The 14274-nt window shown below is 48.5% G+C and overlaps 1 protein-coding gene across 2 annotated transcripts in view; it reads left to right on the forward strand.

The window, feature by feature from the left end:
• The first annotated feature begins 3593 nt into the window (after window positions 1-3593).
• Window positions 3594-14274, forward strand: part of LOC144686402 (neuropilin-2-like) — a 104735-nt gene continuing 94054 nt past the window's right edge. For both annotated transcript variants that reach the window (XM_078551552.1, XM_078551553.1), the window contains exon 1: window positions 3594-4200. In XM_078551552.1, the coding sequence (XP_078407678.1) occupies window positions 4128-4200 (73 nt within the window). In that variant the 5' untranslated portion in view covers window positions 3594-4127. The remainder of the gene's footprint in view (window positions 4201-14274) is intronic.

The raw sequence follows: 14274 nt of genomic DNA on the forward strand, positions 1-14274 counted from the left end.
AAAGTTGAGCGTGTGCTAGAGGCCAAAATTTGAGGAACATAGGTGTCTCGGAGGGTCATAGGAGTGGAGGGGATTACAGAGATAGGGAGGGGCGAGGCCATGGAGAGATTTGAAAACAAGAAGAGAATTTTAAAATTGAGGAGTTGCTCAACAGGGAGCTAGTGTAGGTCAGCGAGCACTGGGATGATGGGTGAGCGCGACTCAGTGCCATTTAGGATACGGGCAGCAAAGTTCACAAAGGCCTACATTTATGGAGGGTAGACAATGCAAGTCTGACCAGGATTGCTTTGGAATAATCAGGTCTAGAGGTAACAAATAAACGCATGGGTGAAGGTTTCAGCAGCAATTGTGCTGAGGCAGGAGCAGAGTCAGCTCTGTATTTAATTTTGAGGTGATGTCAATTAGTTTAACAGCCAATAGAAGCCAATGATTGAAAGGATCAGGTTTTGTTCAGATGATGTACATTTCCTGCAGTACTTTAGTTGCTATGAAGTTGATTTTAGCTAGTGTATGATATTTTTAAATCAGTCTGAGCAATTCCCTTCTTACTGTCTCTAAACAGATTAAGGGACTGAATCCCAGTTTTTGCAGCCTCCAAAGGTCCTACAATATCAATTGACACAAGGACATTCTTGTTTCCCCTTGGGGATGTGAAATCTTTGCTCCTATTGGTATATAGGCAAATGTAATCTTTGGGTCCACATTAGCCGATATATCCCAATGAAATATCTGCTGGAAATCTTACAGAATGAAATATGTTGGAAATTTGCAGCCAGCTTCTGTACAGGGATAAAGAGGAAGCGTCAATCCATTTATGGTTGTTACTTAACCTGCCTCCTACTTCCAGTGCTTTTCTGTATTTTGTATTAGTGGGAAGGGGGAGTGGGGAAATGTAAATCATTTTAAGTATGAAAAGGAAATATGTATATCAATGATGATGTATTTAAAAATAACTCTGCTTGAATGGTTTTATTAGTAAAGGAAGGCTGGGTGACAGTTGAAGAGCTACAAGTGGTCTTAGATACCCAAGGACTGGAACGAAATTTTGTCCCTGTACTGCTGCTGGACACACCAAGTGAAGACATGATGGGGCTTGATTGTAATGCCTCTCATACTCTTTCTCACACATGGAGAGAATAGCTACATTGTGTGTGATGGGCATGGGAAAGTGGAGTCTTTAGTGTCCCAGTTCCAATTATTGACTTCAGGAGAAGCTTTGGCAGTGGGACAGGTGAGAGACTTGGAAAGGAGATACACTCCAACAAATCACTGCCCTTAAACAGGCAAAAACTGGAGAGGGAAGGGGCCTTTTATGCTCTGTTATGAATATCATTGTTCCTTATCTGAACAAGGGGCCTCTGGACATGATAGCACCTAGGTGAAGCAGTATAGAAGCCCCCATTCCAATATATTCTGGGTATATTACAGATCGAATTCCAGATAAATCATGGTGTTGTATCACAGGAATATCACAGTGTTATATCCCGGGTATATCACAGTGTTATATCGTCAGTATATCACATTGTAATATCCCAGGTATGTCACAGTGTTATATCATGCGTATATCACAGTGTTATATCACAGGTATATCATGGTGTTATGTCAAGGAATATCACAGTGTTACACCCAGGTGTTTAACAGTTTTATATCACAGGTATATCACTGTTGTATCGCAAGTATGTCACGGTGTTATATCAAGGAATATCACAGTGTTATATCATAGGAATATCACAGCATTATATCCCAGGTGTATCATGGTGTTATATCATGGTGTTTTGTCCCAGGTATTTTGTGTTATTTTACAGATATATCACATTGTTATATCATAGGGATGTCATGGTGGTATATCCCAGGTATATCACGGTGTTATATTTCAGCTATATCATGGATTTGTCACAAGTTTATGATGACGTTATATGATGGGTATATCACAATGTGACGTGGTTCTATCGAGATATTACAATGTTATATCCCAGATGCATCATGGTGTCGTATCACGGATCCAGGTATAATGAATGGTTTTGTGCTGCCCTGTCTAGTCCTAATTCAACAGCAAAGCAGTCGGTATGACAACAGTTTATATCTCCGTGTGGTAGACGTTTACACAGAAACAGTACCTTTCAGAGCCTTTGTGTCTTCCCTCGCATGGTGCAGAAGCGGTTCTTACGATTGGCCCAATTAAGTTGAAAGAAACCATCGCGCCGGCGAAATGCGGCATCCGGAATTATTTAAAACGCATAAACAGACTTGTTGGGGGGCGGTGGCGGGGGGCTGCATTGAACAGGTGTGCGAAGTAAGTGCTACAGTGAGCTATGGTACTGCGATGCCTCCCCTAGTCAATCTGCCCCCAGCGCTATCCAGGGCACAGACGGGGAGAGCGAACCCCCACCCCGCCCCTTCCCCCTGTCAGTTGCAATCCTTGAGCTGGTTACTTTGCTCCCAGCCTGGGAGATGGAGGAGGCAGGGAGCGTTGCCTCTTAAAATAAAACGGCCCGTAGGTAGACTCCACAGCCCGCACTGCTTAACCCTTTCCCTGGCTCAGCCGCTGTTGCCGGCTGCGCCTTCCAGGTAACACTGTCCGGGTTGGTCGGGGGGGGATTCGCTCCCTGATTTGCAGTGGGTGGCTGGAGCTCCCCCCTCGCCGGTGGGTGGGTGTGTGTGACCGCCGGTGGCAAGCAGCCCGCACCGCGTTACTGCATTGCACAGGCCCCGCTCTCCCTTATACAACTACTGAGAGAGAAAGACTTGAGTGTCCCGATACAGTGACACACAGGGTGGGAGCACAGTACCCAGGACGTGCACAGTCGCATCTTAGTTACAGCTTTCACCCCTCACTTTTTAATCGCCGTGTTCAGCTCTTAAATGAGCGAAATATCTGGAGGCAGACACTTTACAATCAGAATCTCTCTCTCTGGTGCACTAGCCCCCCTCTGAGGGGAGAGATTACCGCTGAATATCGAAAGGTAGTGGCCGTTTCCTCCAAACATGCTTCTCCGGGCGTGTGCTATTAAAGAACTTTATTATTAGTGACTGTTAGTGGCGGTAAGAAATCACGCCAAAAATACTTGTAAACACACACAAACAATTCAAATAAAAGGGCTGCGCGAAGAAAAACGTCAATCCTCGCGTCTTTGCCTAAGGGAGGAACTGTTTTTTTTTGGTTATATGGGCCAGGTTTATTTTAAACAGGGTAGAGAGTGACGATTCCCAGTGTGTGTGTGTGTGTGTGTGAGTGAGTGATCCGGAGTGTGTTCTCGGTGATAATCGGACTGCCTTTAATTGCGGTTCTGGAGGGCGTGTGTGTGTGTGTGTAATGCGATAGTCCCGTTCTTAATGCTTTCGCCATCCTCATGCGTGTTGAACAGTCCGAGAGAGCAGGAGAGGAGAGAGAGAGAGAGCGGCACACACACACAGACACACACACACACACAGAGGAACTGGAGATCAGAGGCGGCACATCCCTTAAGACATTAAAAAAAAGTGGGGGGAAACCGCACTTTTCACGGAAGTGCTTCCTCCCTTAACTTGTGTCCTATTTTGTCACGGGGCGAAGTTTTAAGGAGGTTTCGTGCGGATGAGAGCTTTTTGGTCGGACTCCGATTTTAACAAGGTGCAGCAGTCAGCTTCTCCCACACTTGCCGAAGCAGCCCCTCTCTGTTCCTGGGAGTGTTCTCCTTGCTGTTTGGACTGCGTTTTATCTGGTGTTAGACCATCCTCAAGGATGTAACAGAGAGAGAGAGAGAGAGAGGAAACCTTCGAACCGGCTATCGGAGAGAGGAAGTGACACCATCCCGGGCTTAAAGAGAAGAGGACCCAGTCTTCGTTCTGTAATTGTTTTTGGAGAGAGAGAGAGAGAGAGGAGGAGGAGGAGGAACTGTCGTCCGAGAAAAATAAGCCTAGAGAAGGGGAAAGAAGTGTTTGTGTCCGTGAGAGAGAGAGAGAGGGGATCTCACACCTCAGCAGAGTGGGATAAGACAACATCCCCCCGAGCAGCCAGGATATAACCGGGCATCAGGAGAGATCAGAAGTGGAATTTACAGAAACACACAAACAGACACACACACAGACACAGACAGACAGACACACAACTGACCCTCCGGGGAACAAAATCAGGAAGTTTTGCGAGGATGTTGGCGAGAATGGGACCACTCCTGTGGATCACTTGCTGTTGCGTATTGAAACTTGGCGTTGCACAGAACGGTAGGAACGATCTCCGAATAAACTTTCGCAACGACTGCAAGGGAGCCTCTGCCTCCAGGGAGCGGGCTCATATGCTTAATAATTCTCACTCGGTGCGGTTTGAATGCTGATCGTTATTCTCTGCCATTTAATTGTTGGTTCACACATTCTGTCAGGTGCTGCTGGCCGGAGTGGGTACAGATTGCCCTTGCTGTTATGTTGTTGAAGCTAAGGAAACATTTTCTATTCCTCTCCCTGCCGACCTAAGTGGCAGATGTGGAATTTGGCGGGTGTTTAAGGACACATCTGGATTAAATAAAAGCGATTTTTTTTTTCTTCTCCCAAAAAAACAGAGAACAGAACAGAGTAGGAAAGGTTGGGAGTGAGACGGGCGGCTACCCCTGTTCTTCAAATGCCAAGCAACCAGCTTCTCGGCAGCTCAGCGTGTTGTAACTGTCCCCCGGGCCGAGGGGAGTCTTGTTCCCCGCTACAGGTGAAGCAAGTAGCAGGGGGGAGGGAGGAGGAAGGGGGCACAAGGCAACGTGTCTCTCCTGTAAGGGCAAAAAAAAATTACCAACTAAGCAGAATTTTTGATTTGGATTTTGCATGGGTGGCAAAAAGAACAGGAGTGGGACTCCCCAGTCTCTCTCTGCCCCTACATCTGTCTCTGTGCTGTGTGTGTGCCTCTGTCTCACTCTCTATCTGCCCCTCTCTCTGTCTTTTCCCCACTCTCTCGCTCACACACACACACAATGGCTCATGTAGGGAGCTGTTCGCAGGTTGACCGGCTCCCCTGTGCCGAGCCCAGCAGTCTCGGGATCTATTTCACACAGGAATCCCTGCCTCTTGTCGGCGGTTCCTGCAGATACTGGTCGCCCCCATCGGCTCTTCTCAGCATTGATGTTTAATCCGGCTCGAATTCTTCTCCAATCCCTGTTTGCGGGACAGAACATCTCCTCCCACCTCAGCTGCACAGGGACTGAGCTTCTCCGGCCCCCCGGTCAGTTCCAGTCCCTCTCCCTCTCTGTGTCTCTGTCTCTATCCCTCTGTCTGTCTCTCTGTCTCTGTCTCTCTCTCCGCTCTCAATCCTGATGCAGCAGCGCCCCTTCGGAAACCGTCAGCTCCCAGATTGTAGGAGCGAGTATCCAGCGGAGAGTGACCACCCCGGACAGAGGTTTAACCCGGGAGAGTGACCAATCCGGACAGGGGTTTAACCCGGGAGAGTGACCACCCCGGACAGAGGTTTAACCCGGGAGAGTGACCACCCCGGACAGAGGTTTAACCCGGGAGAGTGACCACCCCGGACAGAGGTTTAACCCGGGAGAGTGACCACCCCGGACAGGGGTTTAACCCGGGAGAGTGACCACCCCGGACAGAGGTTTAACCCGGGAGAGTGACCAATCCGGACAGGGGTTTAACCCGGGAGAGTGACCACCCCGGACAGAGGTTTAACCCGGGAGAGTGACCAATCCGGACAGGGGTTTAACCCGGGAGAGTGACCACCCCGGACAGAGGTTTAACCCGGGAGAGTGACCAATCCGGACAGGGGTTTAACCCGGGAGAGTGACCACCCCGGACAGAGGTTTAACCCGGGAGAGTGACCACCCCGGACAGAGGTTTAACCCAGGAGAGTGACCAATCCGGACAGGGGTTTAACCCGGGAGAGTGACCAATCCGGACAGAGGTTTAACCCGGGAGAGTGACCACCCCGGACAGAGGTTTAACCCGGGAGAGTGACCACCCCGGACAGAGGTTTAACCCGGGAGAGTGACCACCCCGGACAGGGGTTTAACCCGGGAGAGTGACCACCCCGGACAGAGGTTTAACCCGGGAGAGTGACCACCCCGGACAGAGGTTTAACCCGGGAGAGTGACCAATCCGGACAGAGGTTTAACCCGGGAGAGTGACCACCCCGGACAGGGGTTTAACCCGGGAGAGTGACCACCCCGGACAGGGGTTTAACCCGGGAGAGTGACCACCCCGGACAGAGGTTTAACCCGGGAGAGTGACCACCCCGGACAGGGGTTTAACCCGGGAGAGTGACCACCCCGGACAGAAGTTTAACCCGGGAGAGTGACCAATCCGGACAGAGGTTTAACCCGGGAGAGTGACCACCCCGGACAGGGGTTTAACCCGGGAGAGTGACCACCCCGGACAGAGGTTTAACCCGGGAGAGTGACCACCCCGGACAGAGGTTTAACCCGGGAGAGTGACCACCCCGGACAGAGGTTTAACCCGGGAGAGTGACCAATCCGGACAGGGGTTTAACCCGGGAGAGTGACCAATCCGGACAGAGGTTTAACCCGGGAGAGTGACCACCCCGGACAGAGGTTTAACCCGGGAGAGTGACCAATCCGGACAGGGGTTTAACCCGGGAGAGTGACCAATCCGGACAGGGGTTTAACCCGGGAGAGTGACCAATCCGGACAGGGGTTTAACCCGGGAGAGTGACCAATCCGGACCGGGGTTTAACCGGCCTCCAGCCCCTTTCGGTCCACACGAATCTCGGAGCGCTGGTCAGTCTCCGCCGCTACATTTTAACGCAACGACTGCCCGGGGTCCCAGCTATCTGTCATTGTAAAGCTGGGCCAGTTTGCAACCTAACCAAACTGCAGTGGCGCCTGAGAAATTTAATTTAATCCCCAATCCGCGTTCGCAGAAAACGGAAGATTCCTCAAGCTTGGAGATAGGTAAATGCTTTGCCCTCTGTAGCAGGGCAGTGATCCACAGGCTGCCCCCTCTCTCCCTCTGTAGCAGGGCAGTGATCCACAGGCTGCCCCCTCTCTCCCTCTGTAGCAGGGCAGTGATCCACAGGCTGCCCCCTCTCTCCCTCTGTAGCAGGGCAGTGATCCACAGGCTGCCCCCTCTCTCCCTCTCTCCCTCTGTAGCAGGGCAGTGATCCACAGGCTGCCCCCTCTCTCCCTCTGTAGCAGGGCAGTGATCCACAGGCTGCCCCCTCTCTCCCTCTCTCCCTCTGTAGCAGGGCAGTGATCCATAGGCTGCCCCCTCTCTCCCTCTCTCCCTCTGTAGCAGGGCAGTGATCCACAGGCTGCCCCCTCTCCCTCTGTAGCAGGGCAGTGATCCACAGGCTGCCCCCTCTCTCCCTCTCTCCCTCTGTAGCAGGGCAATGATCCACAGGCTGCCCCCTCTCTCCCTCTCTCCCTCTGTAGCAGGGCAGTGATCCACAGGCTGCCCCCTCTCTCCCTCTCTCCCTCTGTAGCAGGGCAGTGATCCACAGGTTGCCCCCTCTCTCTCTCCCTCTCTCCCTCTGTAGCAGGGCAATGATCCACAGGCTGCCCCCTCTCTCCCTCTCTCCCTCTGTAGCAGGGCAGTGATCCACAGGCTGCCCCCTCTCTCCCTCTGTAGCAGGGCAATGATCCACAGGCTGCCCCCTCTCCCTCTCTCCCTCTGTAGCAGGGCAGTGATCCACAGGCTGCCCTCTCTCCCTCTCTCCCTCTGTAGCAGGGCAGTGATCCACAGGCTGCCCCCTCTCTCCCTCTCTCCCTCTGCAGCTATCGCGCTGTCCCAGTGAGCTGATCATCTCCCAGCACAACTCTCGTCTACATTCAAATTTACAGAGGCTCTTTCAACGCCATCTGGAGTTTTTGTTTTACACACAGGGACCCAGACTTCAGAAGCCAGTGTGGAAAAGCCGGCACTGAACTGGCCAAATATTGCGCGCAATTTTCCGCCGGCGGGATTTTTACTGTCCCGCCGAACTCAATGGATTTGTGAAGGGCTCTCCGGCATTTTACGACGGGGTCTTAAAATCTCGGCCGTTGAGTTCAAATCCCACCGTGAGAATTTGAATTCTGGCTTTTTTTTGTGCAAAAAAAAAAATCTGTAAAGAAATAATGAAAGTGGTCATGAGGTATCGGGTTGTGGGTGAAAACGCCCAATAGTTCACTCATGGCCTTGTAGTTAAGGAAACCTGTTGTCCATATGGCCTTTATGAAACGTATACATTGTATGTGGAGGTGGATACGGTATATATGGAACATATGGATGCAGTTTATGGAGGAGCTGGTTAAAATGGAAACAGTGGAGTCAAGCTGGTTAAGAGAAGTCTCACTGATCCTCAGTACCCTGAGATCCAAAGGCTGTCTCCAGTAGCATTCACTGAAGCTGAAACCCCAGTAGGTTTTCCCCTCTGGGGTGGCAGGACCAACTGCAGCATCTCTGCCAGTGACAGAGATTCATCACACACCAGTGATCTACCCTGACACCTTCTGGTCGGCATGGCTCAGTTACTTTGGCTTCCCACTGGGAGGTTTGGGCATGTGTGTATCAGGGATGGAGATGTGGTAAATCCTCACCAACTGTCCTTTTTAAAAATTATCCAAAGTTTAAGCATAGTCTCCCCGGTCATAGGTGGAGAAATGCAGGCACCATTTTGAGCGATGGCGTGTCCCATTCTCATCATGAGGTTGGTGACACGCCTAACCCTTAACGTTACAACACATTCCGCTTTGAAGTGCCCCTAACCCTAAATTAAGAGGCTATCCTTCTATCTCTGGGACTTGTTGATACTTCCCATTCTTGTGCATTCGGTGTTGCCTTCATATTTCCTTTGAGGAGCTCTCTCGTATTTATGTAGTGGTTGCTTCAGCTTAAGCATCAGACAGCAGTTTCACCTTCTCCAGTTCCTCTGAATTTTTCTCTCTTGTTTCTCCTGTGTTCTGAATACCCTGTCCAAAGCAACCTTGCTCCGCCCTGCATTGTCACCCCGTTGATATCCAGATTCATCACACACAGTTGGCTGTTCCTGAACCATTTACTGCCTCTACAAGTCTTCAGGCTCAAACTCGGCATTGCCTAATTGCAGCTTCCTGTTACGCTCCATTTTCACTCTTTTCAAACTTAGTGTGTCGTTCACTAGGGGCTACAGTTAGGTTTCCTGGTGTAAGAAGTGAAGACTTGCATTTATACAGTGCCTTTCACAACCTCGGGATGTTCCAAATTGCTTGACAACCAATGAATTACTTTTAAAGTGTAGTCAATGTTGTAATGTAGGAAAGATGGCAACCAAATTGTGCACAGCAAGCTCCCACAAAGAGCGGTGTCATAATGGCCAGGTGATTTGTTTTTTAATGTTGATTGAGGGATACATTTTGGCCAGGACCCCAGGCAGAGCTCCTCTGCTCTTTTTTAAATAGTGCCATGGGATCATTTAAGAGGGCAGACAGGATATCCGCTTAATAACTCATCCGAAAGGCGGCATGTCAGACAATGCAGGATTCCCTCAGTACCGCACTGAAGTGTGAGCCTAAACATTGTTCTCAAGACTCTGAAGTGGGACTCAAACTCAAAAACTTGGAGTGCCCACACAGGTTATTGCCTGGGATCTTCAGTATAGTATGCAACATGTTACCATCACAATTGGTGCTGCGCAGACCTCCCTCGCCACTGGCCCAACTCTGCCAGTGCTGGCCTGCTGATTTTTTTTCCCCAGTGTGACTTACATATGAGTTCGAACAAGCTGTGAAACAAGATAATTTTTTTTTTCATTTCCACATGGACGATGGAATGTTCTCCTGCCTTTTTTGGACTGTGTTTAGTTTCTGAAGGAAATGTTTAAAGCTGCACAGGGATATTTTGGTGTGGGTCCAGTCATTAGCTGGGAACTCTACCTAAGTGAGTGGGTTAATGGCGTGGGATCAGTGCATGTTTTTAAAGCTCTGTCTCCTGCCCATCAAAATGAGACACTTCCCACCCAGTGTCAACACCAGATTCTCTCAGATCTGTTACAGTACAGGCTGTACACAGATTAACAATCATTCTATGCTGCCCTTGTAAAAAATTAGAAAGGTAGAGTTGCGTTCAGATAGCAACTTTCATAACATCAGGAGACCCTAACGTGCTCAAGTACCAATGAAGGACTTTTGAAGTGTAGTCACTGTTGCAATGTAGGAAATGCGACAGCTAATTTGCGCACAGCCATCTCCCACCAAAGGCAGTTGGTTTTGGGATAATAAGTATCCCTGTGTTAATGATATACTCATAGTGCTGTCTGGTAGGGAGTGCCAAAACTTTGACCTGGCAACAATGAAGGAACAGTGATATATGTCCAAGTTGGAATGTTGGGTGTCTTGAAGGGTAAACTGGAGGTGACGGGGCAAATACCTGCTGCCTCTGTGCATCCCATCGGCAGAGTTTGTGCATTTTGTAAGCCTTGGGGAGTTGCTGTCGTGCCTCTTGTAGATGGTATAGCCTGTGGCCATATTGTGCCGATCAGTGGTGGAGGGAATGACAGTTTAAGGTGGTGCTGCCGATCGAGTGGGCTGCTTTGTCCTGGATGATATCAAGCTTCTTGAGTGGTGCTGGAGTTGCACTCGCCCAGGCAAGTGGAGAGTTCAGTATGTGGATAATCTGTTTCTTAGGTGTTGGTTGAGGAATAAATGAGACATGAGAAGCTGGGAAAATGATTGGTGCTAGCAGTTGATTTTAGGAATAAATAATTTTTTAAAAACTTAGATCCAACACATTATAATGCAAAATTTAATCAGTTACAGTGATGCACATATAACCTTGCATTTGGGCAAACCCAATAATTAAATTATTGTGTTCCTCTTTCAAGAAAATAAAATGAAAACTTGACTATAGGCTGCACACCAGCACAAACAGATGAGGACTATATATGAGTAAATACGGTATGCAGAGGCATTGATGGCTCCACTCTTAAACCCAAATGACTCAGAAAGCTGGTTAATAACAGATCCTGAACAAATGAACTGTAATCAGGATGGTATAAACTGTCTGATTCCAATTGCAGCATTTCTTCCTCTTCCTATCCACTTTCCCCCACCCCCCTACACACATTCAAAACAGCTGTTGTGATCAGACTCTGCGTCTGATGGTCATTTGATAGTGTGTGAGCCCTGTGTAACCACTGAAAGAGATTGGAATCAGTAAGTCATTTTCTTACTGAAAACTTTAGTCAACCTGTCTGCAGTTTTGGGAATGCTATTGTGACCACAAGTCTCCTTGCCAGAGCCACATCCTAACTTCTTCCCAGCCTGCGTCCCAATCAAGCGCCTCCTGCTTCCTCTCCCACGCTACCATACCCCACTCTGACCCCGACTCCAACACTCATTCCACCCCCCCCCCGGCCCCTGCTAATCCCCCACCCCTGCTCAGGCGCAGCAAGCTATCCCTCCAACACCTATTTACTCATTCTCCATGTAGATTAAGTGCCATCTGTGGTTCAACATGCTTGCCTCTGAAACAAAAGGTTGCGGGTTCATAGTCGCACCCCAAGAGTTTAGGCTGATACTGTCAGTGGAGTACTGAGGGAGTGCTGCACTGTCAGATGCACTGTATTTCAGATGAAATGCTAAACTAAGGGCCCTGTCTGCTCCCTCAGGTGGATGCAATAGACCCCATATGTCACTATGTTGAAAGGGAGCAGGGGACTTTTCCCTGGTGTCCTGTCCAATATTTATCCCTCAACCAACATTACTAAAACAGAATATTCACTCATTTATCACATTGCCATTTGTGGGAGCTTGCTGTGCACAATTTGGCTGCTTTCTTTCCTACGTTAAAATAGTAACTATGCTTCAAAAGTACCTCATTAGCTGAAATGTTGCAAGCTCATGAAAGGTGATTTTTTTTTTCCCCTTTCATGGGATGTGGGCATTACTGATAAGGCCAGCACTTGTTGCCCATCCCTAATTGCCCTTGAACTGAGTGGCTTGCTAGGCCATTTCAGAGGGTACTTATAAGAGTCAACTACATTAGTGTGGATCTGGAGTCACATGTAGGTCAGACTAGCAGCAGATTTCCCCTGAACCAGGTGGGTTTTTATGCTGATCAACAATGGTTTCATGGTCACCATTACTGAGACTAACTCCTTTTTTAATTCCAGGTTTATTAATTGAATTTAAATTTCACCAGCTGCCCATGGTGAGATTTGAGCCCATGCCCCTGGGGTATTAGTCTGGGTTTCACTGGATTACTAATTCAGTGACATTACCACTACACCACCATCTCCCCTGTCAACGTATCAATGCCATTCTTTCATTCCTTGGGTACAAGCTCAGGTGGTGAGCGTTGGCAAGGTTTTCTGCTGTGGAGGACATGCTTTCTGACTTTGACCCTGCCTCACAACTCTGTGCCATTTAAGGAGAAGGAAAGGTGCGTCAGTGAAAGCTTGCAAATCCCTGGCGTCTTCCGAAATCCTTTGTAACTCAATGAAGGGGATCCTTCCTCACACAGAGGGCAGTGAAAATGTGAGATGTTCCCCCCAGTAGTGCTGTCAAAGCTGTAGTGGGTGGTGGTAATTAAAAATTTCAAGACTGAGATTGATAGATTTTATTTGGGGTAAGGGTGCTCAGGCATATGGAGTCAAGGTGGATACATGGTGTTGAGGTACAGATCAGCCATGATGTAACTGAATGGCAGAACAGGCTCAAGAGGCTCAAAGGCCTCTTTCTGTTCCTGTGCTCTGAGGATAGAACAGATCCCCACTTTAAAGATCAGATCATCGAGGCTCCTGAGAGTAATTGGCAATCAGCTGCAATAAATAAGAGAAATTGTTATCTTTCGAGTATAAACACTGTTGCCATGGGAACAGAACCTGCCCCACTTACTATTTGGTAGAGAGGCTGTGCCAGACCACTGTTACTCAGGGTCAAGTACAGTGCCAAATATGGTGAAGAAGTTAGTTTATTATGTTTGGTTTTATACTTGGCACCATGGAAACAGGGAAGTCAGGTCACCTGCGGGGGAAGGGAGGCTGTCCTGTTGAATGAACAAGTTTGGTGTCCTTGGCCCTGAGTCAGATTCACCCCCAGAAGGGTAGGGATTCCTTTGCTCAAGTACGAAATAAAGCTTCTTCTTTTAACTGTTGGACGCAATGCCTAAATCCCTCCTCAGTTACTCCTGGCAACCAATAGAGACAGACCATCTTTCTTCCCTCCTCATCCCAGAAGCTTAGCCAGTTCAAAAGGGACCAGCCATCCCCTGATAGTTGGGCTGAATTGAGAACAAAAGAATTAGGAGCAGGAGTAGGCCACTTGGCCTCTTGAGCCTGCATTCAATAAGATCATGGCTGATCTGATTTCTCCACATTCCCCCTATAACCTTTCACTCCCTTGCTGATCAAGACTCTATCTACCTCTGCCTTAAAAATACTCGAAGACTCTGCTGCCATCGCCTTTTGAGGAAGAGAGCTCCAAAGACTCATGACCGCCTGTGAGAAAAAAAAAATCCGCTCATTTGTCATAAATGGGCGACTCCTTATTTTTAAACAGTGACGCCTAATTCTAGATTCTCCCAAAAGAGGAAACATTATTCCCACAATGTCCACTCTTTTTGCAATTGAACTTTGAGATTGAACATTAAGGCTGCTCAGATGTGGCTGCACCATTCCTGTCCAATCAGCTGCTTAACCATACACTCACATCCTAGGTGTCAGCCAATGGCCATCAAGGGCAGGATCGCTGCCTCGTTGAATGCTAGTGAGGATATCTTCAAGATGGGAAGCCCTCCTCAGGCCAGATTCACCTCATGTGTTCAGGGCCCTTCCTGCAGTCAATCTCTTGATAAACCACAATATTTTACATTGAAGTTTCCTTGATAAGTCTAGGAGTTTCCATGGAATCATAGAGCATCACACAGTACAAAAGGAGACCATTCAGTCCATCGTGTCTGTGCCAGCTCTTTGAAAGAATTATCCAATTAGTGCCACTCTCCTGCTCTTCCCCATAACTCTGAAAATGTTTCCCCTTTAAGTATATATAGCTTATATTTTTTTTCACTCTGTCTCATATTCTTTCCCTTCCACTGGCAGCAGGAGAATGTTGGGGACAGAAGTGGGTAAAGCAAGCATAGAGTGAGAGAGAGAGAGAGAGAGAAAGAAAGAAAGAAGAGTGTGCGAGAGTTTGAGAGCCTTGAAGAGAGAGAGAGAGAAAATGCTGGAGCAGACAGCAGCAAGGTTGGTGAATAGAAGGCAGTGTGAGTTTGTAGAGCGAGAGCAGCATCTACTGGCAGGCAGCCAAATGCTTCAACCTTCCTGAGGAAAAGAAAAAACATGCTTCATTCTACCAGCTGCTGCCGTCTGTCTGCAGCCTGTGCGATGTCAGTCGAGATCTA

The sequence above is a fragment of the Cetorhinus maximus genome, chromosome 11 (assembly GCF_964194155.1).
Source record: "Cetorhinus maximus chromosome 11, sCetMax3.hap1.1, whole genome shotgun sequence".
NCBI classification, from domain to species: domain Eukaryota; kingdom Metazoa; phylum Chordata; class Chondrichthyes; order Lamniformes; family Cetorhinidae; genus Cetorhinus; species Cetorhinus maximus.